Consider the following 21,131-nt stretch of genomic DNA (forward strand, 5'->3'; position numbering starts at 1 on the left):
TCAAGGTTCCTTGCTACGGGTCCAGATCCAGGGATCCCAAGGCGACTCTAGTAGATGCACTAGTAGCACCTTGGACCTTCAACCTAGCTTATGTATTTCCACCGTTTCCTCTCATTCCCAGGCTGGTAGCCAGGATCAATCAGGAGAGGGCCTCAGTGATCTTGATAGCTCCTGCGTGGCCACACAGGACTTGGTATGCAGACCTGGTGAATATGTCATCGGTTCCACCATGGAAGCTACCTTTGAGACAGGACCTTCTTGTTCAGGGTCCATTCGAACATCCAAATCTGGTCTCCCTCCAGCTGACGGCTTGGAGATTGAACGCTTGATTCTATCGAAGCGTGGGTTTTCAGATTCTGTGATAGATACTCTGGTTCAGGCCAGAAAACCGATAACTAGAAAGATTTACCATAAAATATGGAAAAGATATATCTGTTGGTGTGAATCCAAAGGATTCCCATGGAATAAGATAAAAATTCCTAAGATTCTCTCCTTTCTACAAGAAGGTTTGGAGAAAGGGTTATCTGCAAGTTCTCTAAAGGGACAGATCTCTGCTTTATCTGTCTTACTACACAAAAGACTGGCAGCTGTGCCAAATGTTCAAGCATTTGTTCAGGCTCTGGTTAGGATCAAGCCTGTTTACAGACCTTTGACTCCTCCCTGGAGTCTAAATCTAGTTCTTTCAGTTCTTCAAGGGGTTCCGTTTGAACCTTTACATTCCATAGATATTAAGTTACTATCTTGGAAAGTTTTGTTTTTGGTTGCAATTTCTTCTGCTAGAAGAGTTTCAGAGTTATCTGCTCTGCAGTGTTCTCCTCCTTATCTGGTGTTCCATGCAGATAAGGTGGTTTTGCATACTAAGCCTGGTTTTCTTCCTAAGGTTGTTTCTAACAAAAATATTAACCAGGAGATAGTTGTATTTTCTTTATGTCCGAATCCAGTTTCAAAGAAGGAACGTTTGTTACACAATTTGGACGTAGTCCGTGCTCTAAAATTCTATTTAGAGGCTACAAAAGATTTCAGACAAACATCTTCCTTGTTTGTTGTTTATTCTGGTAAAAGGAGAGGTCAAAAAGCGACTTCTACCTCTCTTTCCTTTTGGCTTAAAAGCATCATCCGATTGGCTTATGAGACTGCCGGACGGCAGCCTCCTGAAAGAATCACAGCTCACTCCACTAGGGCTGTGGCTTCCACATGGGCCTTCAAGAACGAGGCTTCTGTTGACCAGATATGTAAGGCAGCGACTTGGTCTTCACTGCACACTTTTGCCAAATTTTACAAATTTGATACTTTTGCTTCTTCGGAGGCTATTTTTGGGAGAAAGGTTTTGCAAGCTGTGGTGCCTTTCGTTTAGGTAACCTGATTTGCTCCCTCCCTTCATCCGTGTCCTAAAGCTTTGGTATTGGTTCCCACAAGTAAGGATGACGCCGTGGACCGGACACACCAATGTTGGAGAAAACAGAATTTATGCTTACCTGATAAATTACTTTCTCCAACGGTGTGTCCGGTCCACGGCCCGCCCTGGTTTTTTAATCAGGTCTGATGAATTATTTTCTCTAACTACAGTCACCACGGTACCATATGGTTTCTCCTATATATATTTCCTCCTGTTCGTCGGTCGAATGACTGGTGTGGGCGGAGCCTAGGAGGGACTATATGGCCAGCTTTGCTGGGACTCTTTGCCATTTCCTGTTGGGGAAGAGATATCCCACAAGTAAGGATGACGCCGTGGACCGGACACACCGTTGGAGAAAGTAATTTATCAGGTAAGCATAAATTCTGTTTTCCACTGTGTCAAGTGCATCATCTTATTGGTACAATGCCTTGTAAGATTTTTTTTAATCTTTTAATTTGTTTAACAAATTTTTTTTAACTTTTTTTTTTTAGTTTTTTTTCAGACCCCCAAGACCCACAAGGGTAGGCAATTACCCTTCCAATGGTGGGTCTTGGGGGTCTTTAGCTGCATAGATGTCTGAGATACAGGCTTCTAAGCAGCATGCCCCCTGCTCCGATACTTAACATTGTTAAGTATAAATAAAGTTGAGCGGTGACGTCATCACGTTATTGTGCGTGACGTCACCACGCAAAACGGGAAGCCCCGGCAATGCCTGTCACTCTACAGGCACGATCACCGAGGTAGGAGCGGGTGGGAGCCCCCAGATATCCCTCAAGGTGGGAGAGTGCTAGTGACGGCTCTGAGCTGTCATTAGCACCAGAGTGGAGAAAACTGTGACGGCCCAGAGCCGTCATTAGCACTCAAAGGGTTAATTAAGGCTCTCAAGCTAGCCAATTCCTTTATTTATGATGCTACCATACAAGTTATTAATCTGGGAGCCAAGATATCTGGCTTTGCTGTCCTAGCCCACAGGGCACTGTGATTGAAATCATGGTCAGTGGATGTTACCTCTAAGTCCAAGCTTCTGGTGCCTCCTTACAAGGGTAAGACCTTGTTTGGACCTGGTCTCGCAGAAATAATTTCTGATATTACTGGTGGAAAAGGGTCTTTTTTACCTACAAGACAAGAAGAATAGACCTAAAGGATGTCAAAGTTATTTTCGTTCCTTTCGTAACTTTAAAGGAAAGTCTTCCTCTTCCAAACAGGAACAGTCCAAGTCTTATTGGAAAACCACTCAGTCTTGGAACAAGAGGAAACAGTCTAAGAAACCCACAGCTGAGTCTAAATCAGCATGAGGGTTTTGCCTCCAATCAGATGAAGTGGGGGGCAGACTTTCTCTCTCTCTCTTCAAGCTTGGATATGAGATGTCCCAGATCCCTGGGCTATGGACTTAGTATCTCAGGGTTATATATTAGAATTCAAAACTTTTCCTCCCAGGGGCAGATTCCACCTCTCAAGATTATCTGCAGACCAGATAAAAAGAGAGGTGTACTTGAATTGCGTTTGAGACCTCTCTTCCCTGGAAATGATAGTTCCAGTTCCTGTAAAGGAACAGGGTCTAGGATTTTATTCAAATCTGTTCATGGTTCCCAAAAAAGAGGGAACTTTTCATCCTATTCTAGACCTAAAGTGTCTCAAGTTTCTCAGGGTACCGTCCTTTCGTTCCATTCTTCCCTTGGTCCAAGAGGGTCAGTTCATGACGACGACCTTAGACCTGAAGGATGCGTATCTTCATGTTCCCATCCACAGGAATCATCACAAGTTTCTGAGATTCACATTTCTAGACAAACACTTTCAGTTTGTGGCCTTGCCACAGCTCCCAGAGTTTACGCAAAGGTTCTGGGGGCTCTCTTGGCAGTGATCAGGTCTCAGAGAATTGCAGTCTGGCATATCTGTTCCCTCTGTTTGCTCTCCTTCCACGAGTCATTGCTCGTATCAGACAGGAGAGAGCATCAGTAATTCTAATAGCTCCTGCATGGCCTCGTAGGATCTGGTATGCAGACCTAGTAAAGATGTTATCTCTTCCATCTTGGAGGTTGACTCTGAGGAAGGACCTTCTAACTCAGGGTCTATTCCTTAATCCAAATCTCGTTTCTTTGAAGCTGACTGCTTGGAGATTGAACACTTGGTTCTGTCTAAGCATGGGTTTTTCTGAGTCGGTCATTGAGACCATGATTCAGGCTTGCAAGCCTGTTACTAGAAAGATTTATCATTGGTGTGAATCCAAAGGCTTCTCTTGGAGTAGGGTCAAGATTCCTAGGATTTTGTCTTTTTCTCCACGAAGGTCTGGAGAAGGGTTTGTCAGTCAGTTCTCTGAAAGGTCAGATTTCTGCATTATATATTTTGTTGCACAAGCGTCTGGCAGATGTACCAGATGTTCAATCTTTTTGTCAGGCCCTGGTCAGAATCAGACCTGTGTTTTAAGTCTGTTGCTCATCTTTGGAGCCTTAACCTTGTTCTTAAAGTTTTGCAGCGGGCTACGTTTGAGCCATTGCATTCCATAGATATTAAGTTGTTATCTTGGAAGGATTTGTTTCTTATGGCTATTTCTTCTGCTCAGAGAGTCTCTGAACTCTTGGCTTTGCAGTGTGATTCGCCTTATTTTATCTTTCATACTGATTAGCCGGTTCTTCGTACTAAGTTGGGTTTTCTTCCTTAAGTTGTTTCGGATAGAAATATTAATCAGGAAATTGCTGTTCCTTCTCTATGTCCTAACACTTCTTCTCATAAGGAACGTTTGTTGCACAACTTGGATGTTGTGCATGCTCTGAAATTCTACCTGTAGGCAACTAAGGATTTTCGTCAGTCTTCTGCCCTGTTTGTTTCTCTGGAAAGCGTAAAGGTCAGAAAACTACTGCTACTTCTTTCCCTCTGGTTGAGAAGTATGATTCGTTTTGCTTATGAGACTGCTGGTCAGCAGTCTCCTGAGAGAATTACGGAACATTCCACAAGGACTGTCTCCTCTTCTTGGGCTTTTAAATATGAAGCTTTGCTTTGGTGCTCTTTGCCGTCTCCTGTTGGCCAGAAGTGATATTCCCACAAGTAATTGATGACGTTGTGGAAATACATTTATCAGGTAAGCATACATTTTGGGTTTTTTCCCCACAAGTTACGTATCCACCTCTTCCCAACAGCTGTGCTAGCAATACGGCTCTCAGCGATTGGGCAATACGTTTTATTGCATGTTTAGTTAAAATTCATGAATGAAGATCCATTTATATTAACCCTTGGATACAGGCTAGCGTTTCAGAAACATTACGATTTACCATTACTGTAAGAAGACAGACATGGATAATGGCAAATGTCATATAAAGAGGGAATTAGAACAGTTTGATATTTTAACGTAGAATAAAATAAATGGACTAAAAGATTTAAGGAAGCGCCTGCCAATAAAGGGCTAGATTACAAGTGGAGAGCAAAAAACATTAGCACTGTTGAGCCCTGACTGCACTCTAGTTAAATCAAAAGGGTTCTTATTCTTGCGCTCGTATTACAAGTTGAAACGTTAGCACACAAATTGTAATATAAGCGATGTTTAGCATGGTCTCAATATTCATTGAAAGTATACTGCCTGCTAAAGGGATGTTGGCTGCTCTAAACATTCTCTGGTTATTTTTCTTTACCATGGACCCTTAATATCAGTATAAGCGCAAATCCTAGAGCTGTCCAGCCATATTGATAGTGCTCCACTTGTAATTTGTGCCACGGTATGTCCTTAGAATCTAGAAGCAAACCTATACTAGAGAGTTGCCTTATGTCATGCATGTGAGCTACTGGGATTGGTGGTCACACATGCCTCTTGTCATTGGCTCACCACATGTGCTCAGCTAGCTCCCATTGGTGCTTTGCTGCTCTGGAACTGACCTTAAATGTGTTTGACCCCTTTAAAGGTGTTAAACACATAGAGCATTTTATAATTGCAGTATGACTTGCATATGACATTAGCACATTTTCTTGTAAATACAATCTAGAGAGTGTGGTTTGTGTTTGATTTTTTTTAATTCAGCAAGCACAATAAATTGTCAATTTTATAAAATTCAATTTTCTTTTCTTTCATATAAAATATTAATGTGCATTTTCTTGTTTAAACAGTCCTCAAGCAAACATTAAAAGACAACTAAGGAATTTACAGGCTCTCAATATTTTATTAGTGCTGTTTTACTGATCATTGAGATTACTTTGCCCTCTCCAGCTCACTCCTGACTTTGTGAATTTTTTTTTTTTTTAACAGATTGTCTGGATTGAAATGGACCATTACACTCAGGGATACCAAGGGAAAAGAATTTGTCTTTGAGCAAATGGATATTTTCTTTAAGGAAAACTCCCTTTCTTTGCTCTGGTATGGTACACAATTGCATTTATTGGCTTCTCTGACTACAATACAACTTCATGGTGTGACTTCTGCAATTTTTGATAAAAGCATGAGGCCTATGAAAAATGGGTATGTTTTATTTGATAAAATATTCTATTGTATCTGTAACACTTTTATGATACTTATTTTAATAAACATTAAACTAAATGTTAATATAAATACAGTGTATATTATCCTTCATAATTCTGATTGCATGTACAGTTTAGCAAAAATAAATCATTCTGTTTGTATCCTTTGTTGATGAGCATACCTAAGTAGGTAGCATGCACGTGTTTGGAGCACTAGATGGCAGCAGTTTTGCAAGAATGCTTTTGACAGTTTTTTTTTCACTTGATGGTAGCAGTGTTTGCACAGTGTTAAAGTAAAGGGTCATTATATTGGAAAATGACATGCTCTCCTTTGAGCTATGTGTTTAACCATTTTGGCAAGGTTTTAAGCACAGAGTTTCAGTGATAAAATTACACAAAGTTCTGCTCAGGAGCTGCAGAGTACTGCTGGTCTTAAATGGAAACTGCAGATGAGCCAAACCACAGCAAAGCAGTAAGACAGCTGGGTCATGTGACTACACAGTTGCAGGGTTACTAGTGATATAATTACATGCTTATATTCCACTATAATGGCCATTTAAAAGCATTTCTGCATACCATGAAAACTAAGTAAATTTGATAATGAAAGCAAATATACATTTTTTTTTTATTGTACTCTATCTGAATCATGAAAGACAGAAATTCGGGTTTTGTGCATTTCAAAAGCTCTTTATACAAATAAAATGTATCGCTTGTGTATTCTTTATCTTAGAAACATGTAGAACGTTGTTGATTGTGCTGGATGCAGTGAATTTTTTATGTTAAATTGCAGAAAAAGCAGGTGAAATAGTAAAATAATGTTACACTTTTTAAATGATAAATTTTATGAAACATTAGAAGGACATGAAACTGAAAATGATTCAGATAAAGCAAACAATTTTCAACAGCTTTTACTTTTGTTTCTTGATATCCTTTGCTGAAACATGGTGTGACACACACTCGCGCACACACACACAATATATATAAACTAAACCAAATTTTAGCCAACAGGGAATATCCAGATGAATAGTCATCAGCCTATCCAAAGGTTTAGTGTCAGAGTATGAGTCAGGAGCAAGACCTCACAACAGAAGGAACAGGCAAAAAATATTCAAAAGTCCAGTTTATCAGTTTGCAATTCAAGGTACAGACAGCTCAGGCCGGACAGATAGCTCAGCATGCTAAGGCACTGTGGCTGAGCTCTGTAGCAACCCAAGGGTTTCAGTTTCGATCCCTGGCAAGGTCCACTCAGCCTTTCATTCTTCTGAGGTTGATAAAATAAGCAGTGCCTTGAGACCCTTATGGGTGATTAGCCGCGCTTTACAAGTACCCAATACATACATACATACATACATACATACATACATACATACATACAGACAAGGTGTATAAACCAGGAAGCAGACGTCAAAACCAGGAAAGCAGATCAGGGACAAATATGCCAAGACTGCTATAAGAATAACCAAGCACCAAATGATGTTAACAGGAGTGTTTTATGACTTTCTCTGTGAGCCTTGGTGGCATTTCTGCAACAGTCACTTCTAATGCAAAATGCACAAATAGCACAGGTCAAACAATCTGAAGTATTATCAGCCAAGTCCGACATCAAAATGAACTCCCTGTGCTGTCAACCTACTTCCCTCTTAGTAGCATCCAACAAACATCCACAGCACCCAAAATAATCTTATCAAGACTTAATAAGCTTATTTCTTTCATGTAATTAGCAAGAGTCCATGAGCTAGTGACGTATGGGATATACATTCCTACCAGGAGGGGCAAAGTTTCCCAAACCTCAAAATGCCTATAAATACACCCCTCACCATACCCACAATTCAGTTTTACAAACTTTGCCTCCCATGGAGGTGGTGAAGTAAGTTTGTGCTAGATTTCTACGTTGATATGCGCTTCGCAGCAGGCTGAAGCCCGGTTTTCCTCTGAGTGCAGTGAATGTCGGAGGGATGTGAAGAGAGTATTGCCTATTTGAATACCATGGTCTTCCTCTAGGGGATCTATTTCATAGGTTCTCTGTTATCGGTCGTAGAGATTTCTTCTCCTACCTCCCTTTTCAGATCGACGATATACTCTTATATACCATTACCTCTACTGATTCTCGTTTCAGTACTGGTTTGGCTATCTGCTATATGTAGATGAGTGTCTTAGGGTAAGTAAGTCTTATTTTATTTATGACACTCTAAGCTATGGTTGGGCACTTTATATGTAAAGTTCTAAATATATGTTTTAAACTTATATTTGCCATGATTCAGGATAATCAGTATTCCTTCTTTCAGACTGTCAGTTTAATTTTTTTTGGGAAAATGCATATGAATAAATATTTTTTCTTACCTTAAAAAATTTAAATTTGACTTTTTTCTTTGCGGGCTGTTAGGCTCGCGGGTGCAGAAAATGCTTCAATTTATTGCGTCATTTTTGGCGTGACCTTTTTTGGCGCAAAATTTCGTCATTTCCGGCGTCATAGTAATTTTTTGACGCATGTGTGTTACAGACGTTTTTTGCGCCAAAAAATGTGGGCGTCATACTAGGCGCCAGTTTTTTCACATTATTTCAGTCTCACTTTTTTGTTGCTTCTGGTTGCTAGAGGCTTGTTTGTTTTGCATTTTTTCCCATTCCTGAAACTGTCATTTAAGGAATTTGATAATTTTGCTTTATATGTTGTTTTTTCTATTACATATTGCAAGATGTCACAACCTGACCCTGGATCAGAATCTACTTCTGGAAAGACGCTGCCTGATGTTGGTTCTACCAAAGCTAAGTGCATTTGTTGTAAACTTTTGGTAACTGTTCCTCCGGCTGTAGTTTGTGTTAGTTGTCATGATAAACGCAGATAATGTCTCCATTAGTAATAATCTATTACCTGTTGTTTTTGTTCAGGATGTTCCTGTTAATGTAAGAGAATTTGTTTCTAATTCTATTCGGAAGGCTTTGTCTGTTATTCCTCCTTCCTGTAAACGTAAAAGGTCTTTTAAAACTTCTCATATTTCAGATGAATTTTTAAATGACCGCCATCATTCTGACTTTTCTATTTCTGATGAGGATCTATCTGGTTCAGAAGATTCTGCCTCAGATATTGACACTGATAAATCTTCATATTTATTTAAGATGGAGTTTATTCGTTCTTTACTTAAAGAAGTGTTGATTGCATTAGATATGGAAGAGTCTAGTCCTCCTTGATATTAAATCTAATAAGCGTTTAAATTCAGTTTTTAAACCTCATGTAGTTATTCCAGAAGTTTTTCCAGTTCCTGATGCTATTTCAGAAGTAATTTCTAGGGAATGGAATAGTCTGGGTACTTCATTTACTCCTTCACCAAGGTTTAAGAAATTGTACCCTTTGCCAAAGTTGATGGGGCTATCTCTACTCTTGCTAAACGTACTACTATTCCTACGGCAGATAGTACTTTTTTTAAGGATCCTTTAGATAGGAAGCTTGATTCCTTTGTAAGGAAGGCTTATTTATGTTCAGGTAATCTTCTTAGACCTGCTATTTCTTTGGCTGATGTTGCTGCAGCTTCCACTTTCTGGTTGGAGGCTTTAGCGCAACAAGTGTCAGACCATAATGCTTATAGCATTGTTAAACTTCTTCAACATGCTAATAACTTTGTTTGTGTTGCCATTTTTGATATCATTAGAATTGATGTCAGGTATATGTCTTTAGCTATTTTAGCTAGAAGTACTTTATGGCTTAAATCTTGGAATGCAGATATGACTTCTAAGTCAAAGTTGCTTTCTCTTTCTTTCCAAGGTAATAAATTATTTGGTTCATAGTTGGATTCAATAATTTAAACTGTTACTGGGGGGAAGGGAGCCTTTTTGCCTCAGGACAAAAAATCTAAAGGTAAATATAGGGCTGCTAATCGTTTTCGTTCCTTTCGTCAGAATAAGGAACAAAAGCCTGACCCTTCCTCTAAAGGAACAGTTTCCGTTTGGAAACCTTCTCCAGTCTGGAATAAATCCAAGCCTTTTAGAAAGTCAAAACCAGCTCCCAAATCCGCATGAAGGTGCGGCCCTCATTCCAGCTCAGCTGGTAGGGGGCAGGTTACGATTTTTCAAAGATGTTTGGATCAATTCGAAGTCTTTGGATTCAGAACATTGTTTCACAAGGGTACAGAATAGGTTTCAAGGTAAGACCGCCTGTGAGAAGATTTTTTCTCTCACGCATTCCAGTAAACCCAGTAAAGGCTCAGGCGTTTCTGAAATGTGTTTCAGACCTAGAGTCGGCTGGGGTAATTGTTCCAGTTCTGGAACGAGGTCTGGGGTTTTACTCAAATCTGTTCATTGTACCAAAGAAGGAGAATTCCTTCAGACCAGTTCTGGATCTAAAAATATTGAATTGTTATGTAAGGATACCGACATTCAAAATGGTGACTATAAGGACTATTCTGCCTTTTGTTCAGCAAGGGCATTATATGTCTACAATAGACTTACAGGATGCATATCTTCATATTCCAATTCATCCAGATCACTATCAGTTCCTGAGATTCTCTTTTCTAGACAAGCATTACCAGTTTGTTGCTCTTCTGTTTGGCCTAGCAACAGCTCTCTTTTCAAAGGTTCTCGGTGCCCTTCTATCTGTAATCAGAGAACAGGGTATTGCGGTATTTCCTTATTTGGACGATATCTTGGTACATGCTCAGTCTTTACATTCTGCAGAATCTCATACAAATCAACTTGTGTTGTTTCTTCAAAGACATGGTTGGAGGATCAATTTACCAAAGAGTTCCTTGATTCCTCAGACAAGGGTAACCTTTTTGGTTTTCCAAATAGATTCAGTGTCTATGACTTTGTCTCTAACAGAAAAGAGACGTCTGAAATTGGTTTCAGCTTGTCGAAACCTTCAGTCTCAATCGTTCCCTTCGGTAGCTTTGTGCATGGAAATTCTAGGTCTCATGACTGCTGCATCGGACGCGATCCCTTTTGCTCGTTTTCACATGAGACCTCTTCTGCTTTGTATGCTGAACCAGTGGTGCAGGGATTATACAAAGATATCACAATTAATATCCTTAAATCCCAATGTTCTATGTTCTCTAATTCAAGGGGCAAGTCTTTCAGGTTGGGGAGCTGTATGGGGATCTCTGACAGCGCAGGGGGTTTGGGAATTTCAGGAGGCGAAATTACCAATCAACATTTTGGAACTTCGTGCGATTTTCAGAGCTCTTCAGTTCTGGCCTCTTCTGAAGAGCGAATCGTTTATTTGTTTTCAGACAGACAATGTCACAACCGTGGCGTATGTCAATCATCAAGGTGGGACTCACAGTCCTCAGGCTATGAAAGAAGTATCTTGGTTACTTGTATGGGCGGAATCCAGCTCCTGTCTAATTTCTGCGGTTCACATCCCAGGTGTAGACAATTGGGAAGCGGATTATCTCAGTCGCCAGACGCTACATCTGTGCAAATGGTCTCTTCACTCAGAGGTATTTCTTCAGATTGTTCAAATCTGGGGACTTCCAGAAATAGATCTGATGGACTCTCATCTAAACAAGAAACTTCCCAGGGATCTGTCCAGATCCAGGGATCCTCAGGCGGAAGCAGTGGACGCGTTGTCGCTTCCTTGGAATTATCAACCTGCTTATATATTTCCGCCTCTAGTTTTTCTTCCAAAAGTGATTTCCAAAATCCTAATGGAGCGTTCGTTTGTACTGCTGGTGGCTCCAGCATGGCCTCACAGGTTTTGGTATGCGGATCTCGTTCGGATGGCCAGTTGCCAACCTTGGACACTTCCGTTAAGGCCAGACCTTCTATCTCAAGGCCCATTTTTCCATCAGGATCTCAAATCATTAAATTTGAAGGTATGGAGATGGAACGCTCGATACTTAGTGATAGAGGTTTCTCTGACTCAGTGATTAATACTATGTTACAGGCTCGTAAATCTGTGTCTAGGAAGATTTATTACCGAGTCTGGAAGACTTACATTTCTTGGTGTTCTTCTCATAAATTCTCTTGGCATTCTTTTAGAATTCCTAGAATTTTACAGTTTCTTCAGGATGGTTTGGATAAGGGTTTGTCTGCAAGTTCCTTGAAAGGACAAATCTCTGCTCTTTCTGTTCTTTTTCACAGAAAAATTGCTAATCATCCTGATATTCATTGTTTTGTACAGGCTTTGGTTCGTATCAAGCCTGTCATTAAGTCAATCTCTCCTCCTTGGAGTCTTAATTTGGTTCTAAGGGCTTTACAGGCTCCTCCGTTTGAACCTATGCATTCTCTGGATATTAAATTACTTTCTTGGAAAGTTTTGTTCTTTTTGGCCATCTCTTCTGCTAGAAGAGTTTCTGAGTTATCTGCTCTTTCTTGTGAATATCCTTTTCTGATTTTTCATCAGGATAAGGCGGTGTTGCGGACTTCATTTAAATTTTTACCTAAAGTTGTGAATTCTAACAACATTAGTAGAGAAATTGTTGTCCCTTCATTGTGTCCTAATCCTAAGAATTCTCTGGAGAGATCTTTACATTCTTTGGATGTAGTAAGAGCTTTGAAATATTATGTTGAAGCTACTAAAGGTTTCAGAAATACTTCTAGTCTATTTGTTATCTTTTCTGGTTCCAGGAAAGGTCAGAAGGCTTCTGCCATTTCTTTGGCGTCTTGGTTAAAGTCTTTGATTCATCATGCTTATGTAGAGTCGGGTAAGTCCCCGCCTCAAAGGATTACGGCTCATTCTACTAGGTCAGTTTCTACTTCCTGGGCTTTTAGGAATGAAGCTTCTGTTGTTCAGATTTGCAAAGCAGCAACTTGGTCTTCTTTGCATACTTTTACTAAATTCTACCATTTTGATGTTTTTTCTTCTTCAGAAGCAGTTTTTGGTAGAAAAGTACTTCAGGCAGCTGTTTCAGGTTGATTCTTCTGCTTATTATTTCAATTTTTTTTTATTTGGGTTGTGGATTATTTTTTCAGCGTAATTGGCTGTCTTTATTTTATCCCTCCCTCTCTAGTGACTCTTGCGTGGAAGTTCCACATCTTGGGTATCTGCTATCCCATACGTCACTAGCTCATGGACTCTTGCTAATTACATGAAAGAAAACATAATTTATGTAAGAACTTACCTGATAAATTCATTTCTTTCATATTAGCAAGAGTCCATGAGGCCCACCCTTTTTGTGGTGGTTAGGATTTTTTTGTATAAACACAATTATTCCAGTTCCTTATTTTTGATGCTTTTGCTCCTTTCTTATCACCCCACTTCTTGGCTATTCGTTAAACTGAATTGTGGGTGTGGTGAGGGGTGTATTTATAGGCATTTTGAGGTTTGGGAAACTTTGCCCCTCCTGGTAGGAATGTATATCCCATACGTCACTAGCTCATGGACTCTTGCTAATATGAAAGAAATGAATTTATCAGGTAAGTTCTTACATAAATTATGTGTTTACTGTCTAAATCTATACTATAATCGCATTTGTAACGCATCCGTCGGCAGTTGCGCACACATCCTAAAAAGGAATGTTGGCAGTGCGAGGTAGCCAACAGAATGTTGGCTGCGCGCAGCCAAAATAATTCACTTGTGGTGGATTCTTTCACCACCCTGCCATTTTCGTTATCCACCGGGATGCAGCAAAGGCAAACGGAGCATTGCAAAAAACAAAACAAAACGCCAGCAATAAGTATTTAAAAAAAAAAAAAAAACCCGTACGAACTATTAAGAAAAAAATAAACTAACCGCCCACATGAAGTATTAAGAAAAAAAATATACCCAATAAAATTATTAACCCCTAATTCCGTCAAACACAACAACGCAAACTACCTAACACATCTATTAACCCCTATTCCGCCAACCCCCCACAACGCATCAAACCTAATTTACCTATTAACTCCTAAACCGCCAGCCCCCACAATGCAAAAAACTAAATTAATGACTAAGCCCTATAACTTAACACCCCCTAAATTAACCCCTTAATTTAGGGGGTGTTAAGTTATAGGGCTTAGTCATTCCAAAACATTTTTTTAACCTAATCCCTATGAAAATAAAAAAGCCCCCCCAAAATACCCCCCAATCTAATACTAAACTACCAATAGCCCTTAAAAGGGCTTTTTGTAGGACATTGCCCTAAAGAAATCAGCTCTTTTACATTAAAAATAAACAAAATAGCCAATAGGATTAGAGCTGCTGAAATCCTATTGGCTGTTCAAATCAGCCAATAAGATTTCAGTTGCTCTCATCCTATTTCAAAATCAGCAAATAGGATGAGAGCTACTGAAATCTTTTTACAATGACAATTTTAAAAGTTATGTATATTTTCACTCCCCCATACCATGTGACAGCCATCAGCCAATCACAAATGCATACACGTGTCATGTGACAGCTATCAGCCAATCACAAATGCATATACTATTCTGTGAATTCTTGCACATCCTCAGTAGGAGCTGGTGACTCAAAAAGTTTAAATATAAAAAGACTGCACTTTTTCCATCTAAAGGGGAGGAGAGTCCACGGCTTCATTCATTACTGTTGAGAATTATGAACCTGGCCACCAGGTGGAGGCAAAGACACCCCAGCCAAAGGCTTAAATACCTCCCCCACTTCCCTCATCCCGAGTTATTCTTTGACTTTTGTCACAGGAGGACGGCAGAGAGGTGCCTGAAGATCGGTGTAGTCTCTTATGGAGAGTAGTATTCTTTGCATTGGGACTGGAGTTTTAAGTAGTCCTGTCAGCCTCTCAGTGAGAGCCTGGGCGAAATTTAGATTCCAGAGATGCAGGGAGAGTCTTTCTGCAAAACCATCCCGACTCATATTAACAGCTCCACAAGCAATCAGCGTTGACGCTGCCTGCTTTTTTCACTCAAGTCTATGTCAGGAGCGAGGCTACTAACCTGTCACACTTGAAGGGCCATGTTCCTGTTCCACGACGTAGATTCTGGTAAGATCGTTTAATTTTTTATTACATAATGGATGTCTAGTACTACTGAGCCGTCCACCTCTGAGGGTTCCTCGTCTCATGAGGTGCGTTCCCTGCATCCATCTCCAATTGCACATGCCTCACCCCAGGGTCCAACTGTTACTTCTGCGGGAGAGATTCGTTGGCCGTCAGATATCGCGGTATCGAAAGTGATCCATGCCTTACCATGTTCTGCTAAGCGCAAGCGTAGGGCGTATCATGGCTGCCCGGCCCAGGGGTTGTCTATGCCTTTGGAAATATCTGTGGCATTATACGATGACGAGGCCCACTCCTACTCTTCGGAGGAGGCCCCTTCTGGGTCGGTGTCCATGTCATCTAAACCTCTGGTTGCGGAGGAGCCTGACTTTAGGTTTAGGATGGAGATTTTGTGCTTTTTGCTAAAGCAAGTGCTTGCTACTCTGGAGGTTCCGATACCAAAACTTCCGGAGGAACCTGCGATTCCTAAGCTTGATAAAGTATATGAGGACATGGTGGTGCCTCAGGCCTTCCCGGTTCCTGTTAAGATGGCTAATATTGTTAAGAATGATTGGGAGTGATTAGGTTCTTCCTATTCCCCTTCTTCTTCCTTTAAGAAACTGTTCCTTGTTCCAGACTCTCAGCTTGAGCTTTGGAGTACTGTCCCTAAGGTGGATGGTGCTATCTCCACGCTTGTGAAGCAGACAACTATTCCCTTCAAGGATAGTTTGTCGTTTAGAGAGCCCTTTGATAAAAAGTTTGAAAGCATGTTAAGGAAGATGTTTCAACACACGTGGTTTGTTTTTCAGCCTGCAGCGGCCATAGCCGTGGTTGCCAGAGCTGCAGCATATTGTTGTGAATCCTTGTGTGAAATGGTAGAGGGTGAGACCTCCATTGACGGATAAGATTAAGGCGCTGAATTTTTTCGTTTGTGATGCCAATATGCAAATTATTCGCCTGAATGCTAAGGTGTCAGGTTTTTCCGTTTTAGCTCGCAGGGCTCTGTGGCTAAAGTCTTGGTCTGCGGACATGACCTCTAAGTCGAGGCTGTTGTCCCTGCCTTTTCAAGGAAAGATTCTGTTCGGTCCAGGTTTGGATTCAATAATATCCATGGTTACGGGAGGCAAGGGAGCTTTCCTACCGCAGGATAAGAAGGCTAAGCCTCAAGGATCTACTTTTTGTCCCTTTCGTGCGGAGAAGACCCAGCGCTAGCAGCCCGCCGCAAAAGCAGGCCAGGCCAAGGGATCTTGGAAGCTGGCTCATTCTTGGAACAAGTCTAAGCAGAGCAAGAAGCCCCCTGAGACAAAATCGGCATGACCGAACCAAGTAGGGGGCAGATTATCTCTCTTCTCAGAAGCCTAGTTACAGGAAGTTCAGGCCCCCTGGGTTCTGGAGGTGGTCGTCCAGGGTTACAGGATGGGGTTCAGATCCCATCTGCCCAGGGGCAGATTCCTCCTGTCAAACCTGTCTTCAAGACTGGAAAAGAGAGAGGCCTTTCTAGAGTGTGTGAGGGATCTCTCCTCTCTCTGCGTTATTATATCAGTACCCCAAGCAGAAAGGGGTCTAGGGCACTATTCAAATCTTTTTGTGGTTCCAAAGAAGGAGGGGACGTTTCGGCCGATTCTGGACCTAAAGTGTTTAAACAAGTTTCTGAGTGTTCCATCGTTCAAAATGGAAGCAATCAGATCTATTCTGCCCCTAGTTCAAGAGGGACAGTTCATGACAACTATAGACTTGGACACTTACCTTCATGTTCCAATTCACAGGGACCACTTCAAGTTCCTAAGATTTGCGTTTCTGGACCAACACTTCCAGTTTGCGGCCCTTCCCTTTGGTCTGGCGATGGCACAGAGAGTCTTCACAAAGATTTTGGGGGCGCTGCTTGCAGTGGCCAGATCCAGAGGCATTGCTGTGGCGCCCTATCTGGACGACATCCTAGTCCAGGCACCGTCGCTCAGTCTCACAGAGGATCATGTTAGGGCGCTTCTTCTTTTACTCCAATCTCATGGTTGGAAGATCAACTCAGGAAAGAGTTCCCTGGTTCCCAGCAACAGGGTGAAGTTCCTGGGCATGATAATAGTCTATGTCCATGAAAATATTTCTCGCAGACCATCGACGCAGGAAGATTGCGTTCTCTTGTCTTGCCCTTCAGTCCTCCTCAAGCCCTTAGGTGGCTCAGTGTATGGAGGTGATCGGACTCATGGTTTCCAGCATAGACTTCATTCCATTCTCCAGGTTCCATCTCAGACCTCTTCAATTGTGCATGTTGAGACAGTGGAATGGCGATCATTCAGATCTATCACAGCAGATATCCATGGATTCTCGGACCCGGATCTCCCTCTCTTGGTGGATCCATCCGGAGCAACTGCCATTGGGACATCCTTCTTGAGACCATCCTGGGAGATTGTGACCACGGACGCAAGTCTTACAGGGTGGGGAGTTGTTTGGGGTGCCAGGATGGCACAAGGAAAATGGTCCCTGGAGGGGTCTCTACTTCCGATAAATTTTCTAGAACTCCGAGCAATCTACAATGCTCTTAAGGCATGGCCTCCTCAGGAGTCGTTCAGGTTCATCGGATTCCGGACTGACAACATAACCTTGGTGGCTTACATCAACCATCAGGGGGGTACGAGGAGCTCCCTAGCCATGAGGGAGGTGTCTCTGATATTGGAGTGGGCAGAGTCCCTCAACTGCTCACTCTCAGCTATTCACATTCCAGGTGTGGACAACTGGGAAGCAGACTTTCTCAGCAGACAATCCTTCCATCTGGGGGAATGGTCTCTTCACCTCAAAGTGTTTGCAGAGATTTGTCTAAGGTGGGGAACGCCGGAGATAGATCTCATAGCGTCCAGACTCAATTGCAAGCTACCTCGATATGGGTCGAGGTCCAGGGATCCCCAGGCAGAGCTGATAGATGCCTTAGCGGTGCTTTGGGGGATCAGCCTAGCTTTCATTTTTACCCCGTTACCACTTCTACCTCGTGTAGTGGCACGCATCAACAGGAGCGAGCTTCGGCCATTCTGATTGCTCCATCGTGGCCGTGGAGGACGTGGTTTGCGGCTCTGGTGGGGATGTTAACCTCATCATGGAGGTTACCCTGTCACAGGGATCTGCTGGAACAGGGCTCCTTTCATCATCAAAATCTCGATTCTCTGAGGCTGACTGCGTGGGGATTGAACGCCTAGTCTTGGCCAAGAGAGGCTTTTCTGAGAGTGTGATTGATACTCTAATTCAGTGCAGGCAAGGAAGCCAGTCACTCGTCACATGTACCAGAAGGTGTGGAGGAGTTACTTGTCCTGGTGTGAGAAGCATGGATATCCTTGGCATAAGATGAAGGTATCCAGGATTCTGTCCTTTCTACAGGATGGTTTGGAGAAGGGTCTTGCCGCCAGTTCCTTAAAGGGACAGATTTTGTCATTATCAGTCTTGTTGCATAGGGGACTCGCTGAGATCCCTGACATCCAATCTTTTGTTCAGACTCTGTCTAGAATCAGGCCTGTTTTTAGACGGTCTGCTCCCCCATGGAGCTTAAACTTGGTTCTTAAGTTATTGCAGAAGGTTCCGTTTGAGCCGATGCATTCCATTGACATTAAGATTCTTTCCTGGAAGGTTCTCTTCCTATTGGCCATTACATCGGCACGCAGAGTGTCTTAACTGGCTGCCTTGCAATGTGAGCCGCCTTATCTGGTTTTTCATGCGGATAAGGCTGTGCCTCGCACTGGTTTGTGGTTTCTTCCCAAGGTAGTGTCCAACCGTAACATCAGGAAATAGTGGTTCCTTCTTTGTGTCCTAACCCTTCTTCCTCTAAGGAGAGGTTACTTCATAATCTAGATGTGGTTCGTGCCTTAAAGTTCTATCTTCAGGCTACAAGGGATTTCAGACAGTCTACATCTCTTTTTTGTGGTGTATTCAGGGAAGCGCAAAGGGCAGAAAGCCTCTTCTACTTCCTTGTCCTTTTGGTTGAGGAGCTTGATTCGCTTGGCCTATGAGACAGCGGGTCATAAGCCTCCTGAAAGGATCACGGCTCATTCAACTAGAGCTGTGGCTTCGTCTTGGGCCTTCAAGAATGAGGCCTCTATGGAGCAAATTTGTAAGGAGGCTACCTGGTCCTCCTTACATACTTTTACAAAATTTTACAAATTTGAAGTTTTTGCTTCTGTGGATTCTGTTTTTGGGAGAAAGATTTTGCAGGCTGTGGTGCCCTCAAATTAGGGTCCGCCTTTTCCCTCCTGGTTTCATTTAGTGTCTTCTAGAGCTTGGGTATATGTTCCCAACAGTAATGAATGAAGCTGTGGACTCTCCTCCCCTTTAGATGGAAAACATAAATTATGCTTACCTAATAATTTAATTTCCATCAAGGGTAGGAGAGTCCACGGCTCCCGCCCGTATCTCCGATGGGTGGACCTAAATTTAATCATCTTCTGCCACCATTTATACCCTGATATTTCTCTTACTGTTCCTGGTTCCCTCTGCAGAATGACTGGGGGATGAGGAAAGTGGGGGAGGTATTTAAGCCTTTGGCTGGGGTGTCATTGCCTTCGCCTGGTGGCCAGGTTCATAAGTCCCCAACAGTAATGAATGAAGCCGTGGACTCTCCTCACCTCAATGGAGATGAAATTATCAGGTAAGCATTATTTGTTTTTTTAATTAAAGTAAATTGGAAAGTTGTTTAAAATTGCATGCTCTATCTGAATAATGAAAGTTTAATTTTGACTTGAGTGTCCCTATAAAGCTGACAGCTGGGACTGAGCAAAGTGCCCTGTGACTTAGTACCTACATCCAAAAGGCGTAAGAGGTTAATCTTCAGGCTAGAATGGCCAGTACTGTATTAAGGTAAGACCCCAGGAGCACAAAGCAAATTAGATAATAAAAGTAAATTGGAAAGTTGTGCAAAATTTTATGATTTGTCTGAATCCTGAACGGTTAGTTTTGATTTTGCTGACCCTTTTATACTGTCTATTTAAACATAAGCACAGTTTACAAGATTTTGCAAATCTATATATTTCATTAATGCACCTGTTATAATCCATGCTCCTTGGTGTGCTTTGCTATGGCCAATTAGGGACTGATGTAAGTGAACTTGTGCTCTGAGCTTAACAATCACTGTGTATTATGTTGCATGCCTAGGTAAATTTCATATTACTTAAAGGGTCATATAACTGCGAAAATAAAATGTTATAATGTGTTAAGTAACTTTATTTCTTTCATGTAATTAGCAAGAGTCCATGAGCTAGTGACGTATGGGATATACATTCCTACCAGGAGGGGCAAAGTTTCCCAAACCTCAAAATGCCTATAAATACACCCCTCACCACACCCACAATTCAGTTTTACAAACTTTGCCTCCCATGGAGGTGGTGAAGTAAGTTTGTGCTAGATTCTACGTTGATATGCGCTTCGCAGCAGGCTGAAGCCCGGTTTTCCTCTCAGAGTGCAGTGAATGTCAGAGGGATGTGAAGAGAGTATTGCCTATTTGAGTACAATGGTCTTCCTCTAGGGGATCTATTTCATAGGTTCTCTGTTATCGGTCATAGAGATTTATTCTCCCACCTCCCTTTTCAGATCGACGATATACTCTTATATAACATTACCTCTACTGATTCTCGTTTCAGTACTGGTTTGGCTATCTACTATATGTAGATGAGTGTCTTGGGGTAAGTAAGTCTTATTTTATTTATGACACTCTAAGCTATGGTTGGGCACTTTATATGTAAAGTTCTAAATATATGTGTTTAAACTTATATTTGCCATGATTCAGGATAATCAGTATTCCCTCATTCAGACTGTCAGTTTCATTATTTTGGGATAATGCATATGAATAAATATTTTTTTCTTACCTTAAAATTTTCAATTTACTTTTTTCCCTGCGGGCTGTTAGGCTCACGGGGGCAGAAAATACTTCAATTTATTGCGTCATTTTTGGCGCAAACTTTTTTGTTCGTGGTTGCGTCATTTTTTGACGCATGTGTGTTACAGACGTTTTTTTGCGCCAAAAAATGTGGGCGTCGTCTTCGGCGCCAGAGGATGTGGCGTCATATTTGGCGCCAAAAAATATGGGTGTTGTACTTGGCGCCAATAATGTGGGCGTCATACTTGGCGCCAAAAAATGTGGGCGTCATACTTGTTTCCACTTTTTTTCACATTATTTAAGTCTCATTTTTTTTGTTGCTTCTGGTTGCTAGAGGCTTGTTTATTTTGCATTTTTTCCCATTCCTGAAACTGTCATTTAAGGAATTTGATAATTTTGCTTTATATGTTGTTTTTTCTATTACATATTGCAAGATGTCACAACCTGACCCTGGATCAGAATCTACTTCTGGAAAGACGCTGCCTGATGTTGGTTCTACCAAAGCTAAGTGCATTTGTTGTAAACTTTTGGTAACTGTTCCTCCGGTTGTAGTTTATGTTAGTTGTCATGATAAACTTTGTAACGCAGATAATGT

General features: G+C 41.6%; 1 protein-coding gene across 1 annotated transcript in view; it reads left to right on the forward strand.

Moving 5' to 3' along the window:
• Positions 1-21,131, forward strand: part of FBXO15 (F-box protein 15) — a 644,716-nt gene that overhangs the window by 89,407 nt on the left and 534,178 nt on the right. The window contains exon 2 of the mRNA XM_053714867.1: positions 5,628-5,837. Coding sequence (XP_053570842.1) covers positions 5,628-5,837 — 210 coding nt within the window. The remainder of the gene's footprint in view (positions 1-5,627; positions 5,838-21,131) is intronic.

The sequence above is a fragment of the Bombina bombina genome, chromosome 5 (genome assembly GCF_027579735.1).
Source record: "Bombina bombina isolate aBomBom1 chromosome 5, aBomBom1.pri, whole genome shotgun sequence".
Taxonomy (NCBI): domain Eukaryota; kingdom Metazoa; phylum Chordata; class Amphibia; order Anura; family Bombinatoridae; genus Bombina; species Bombina bombina.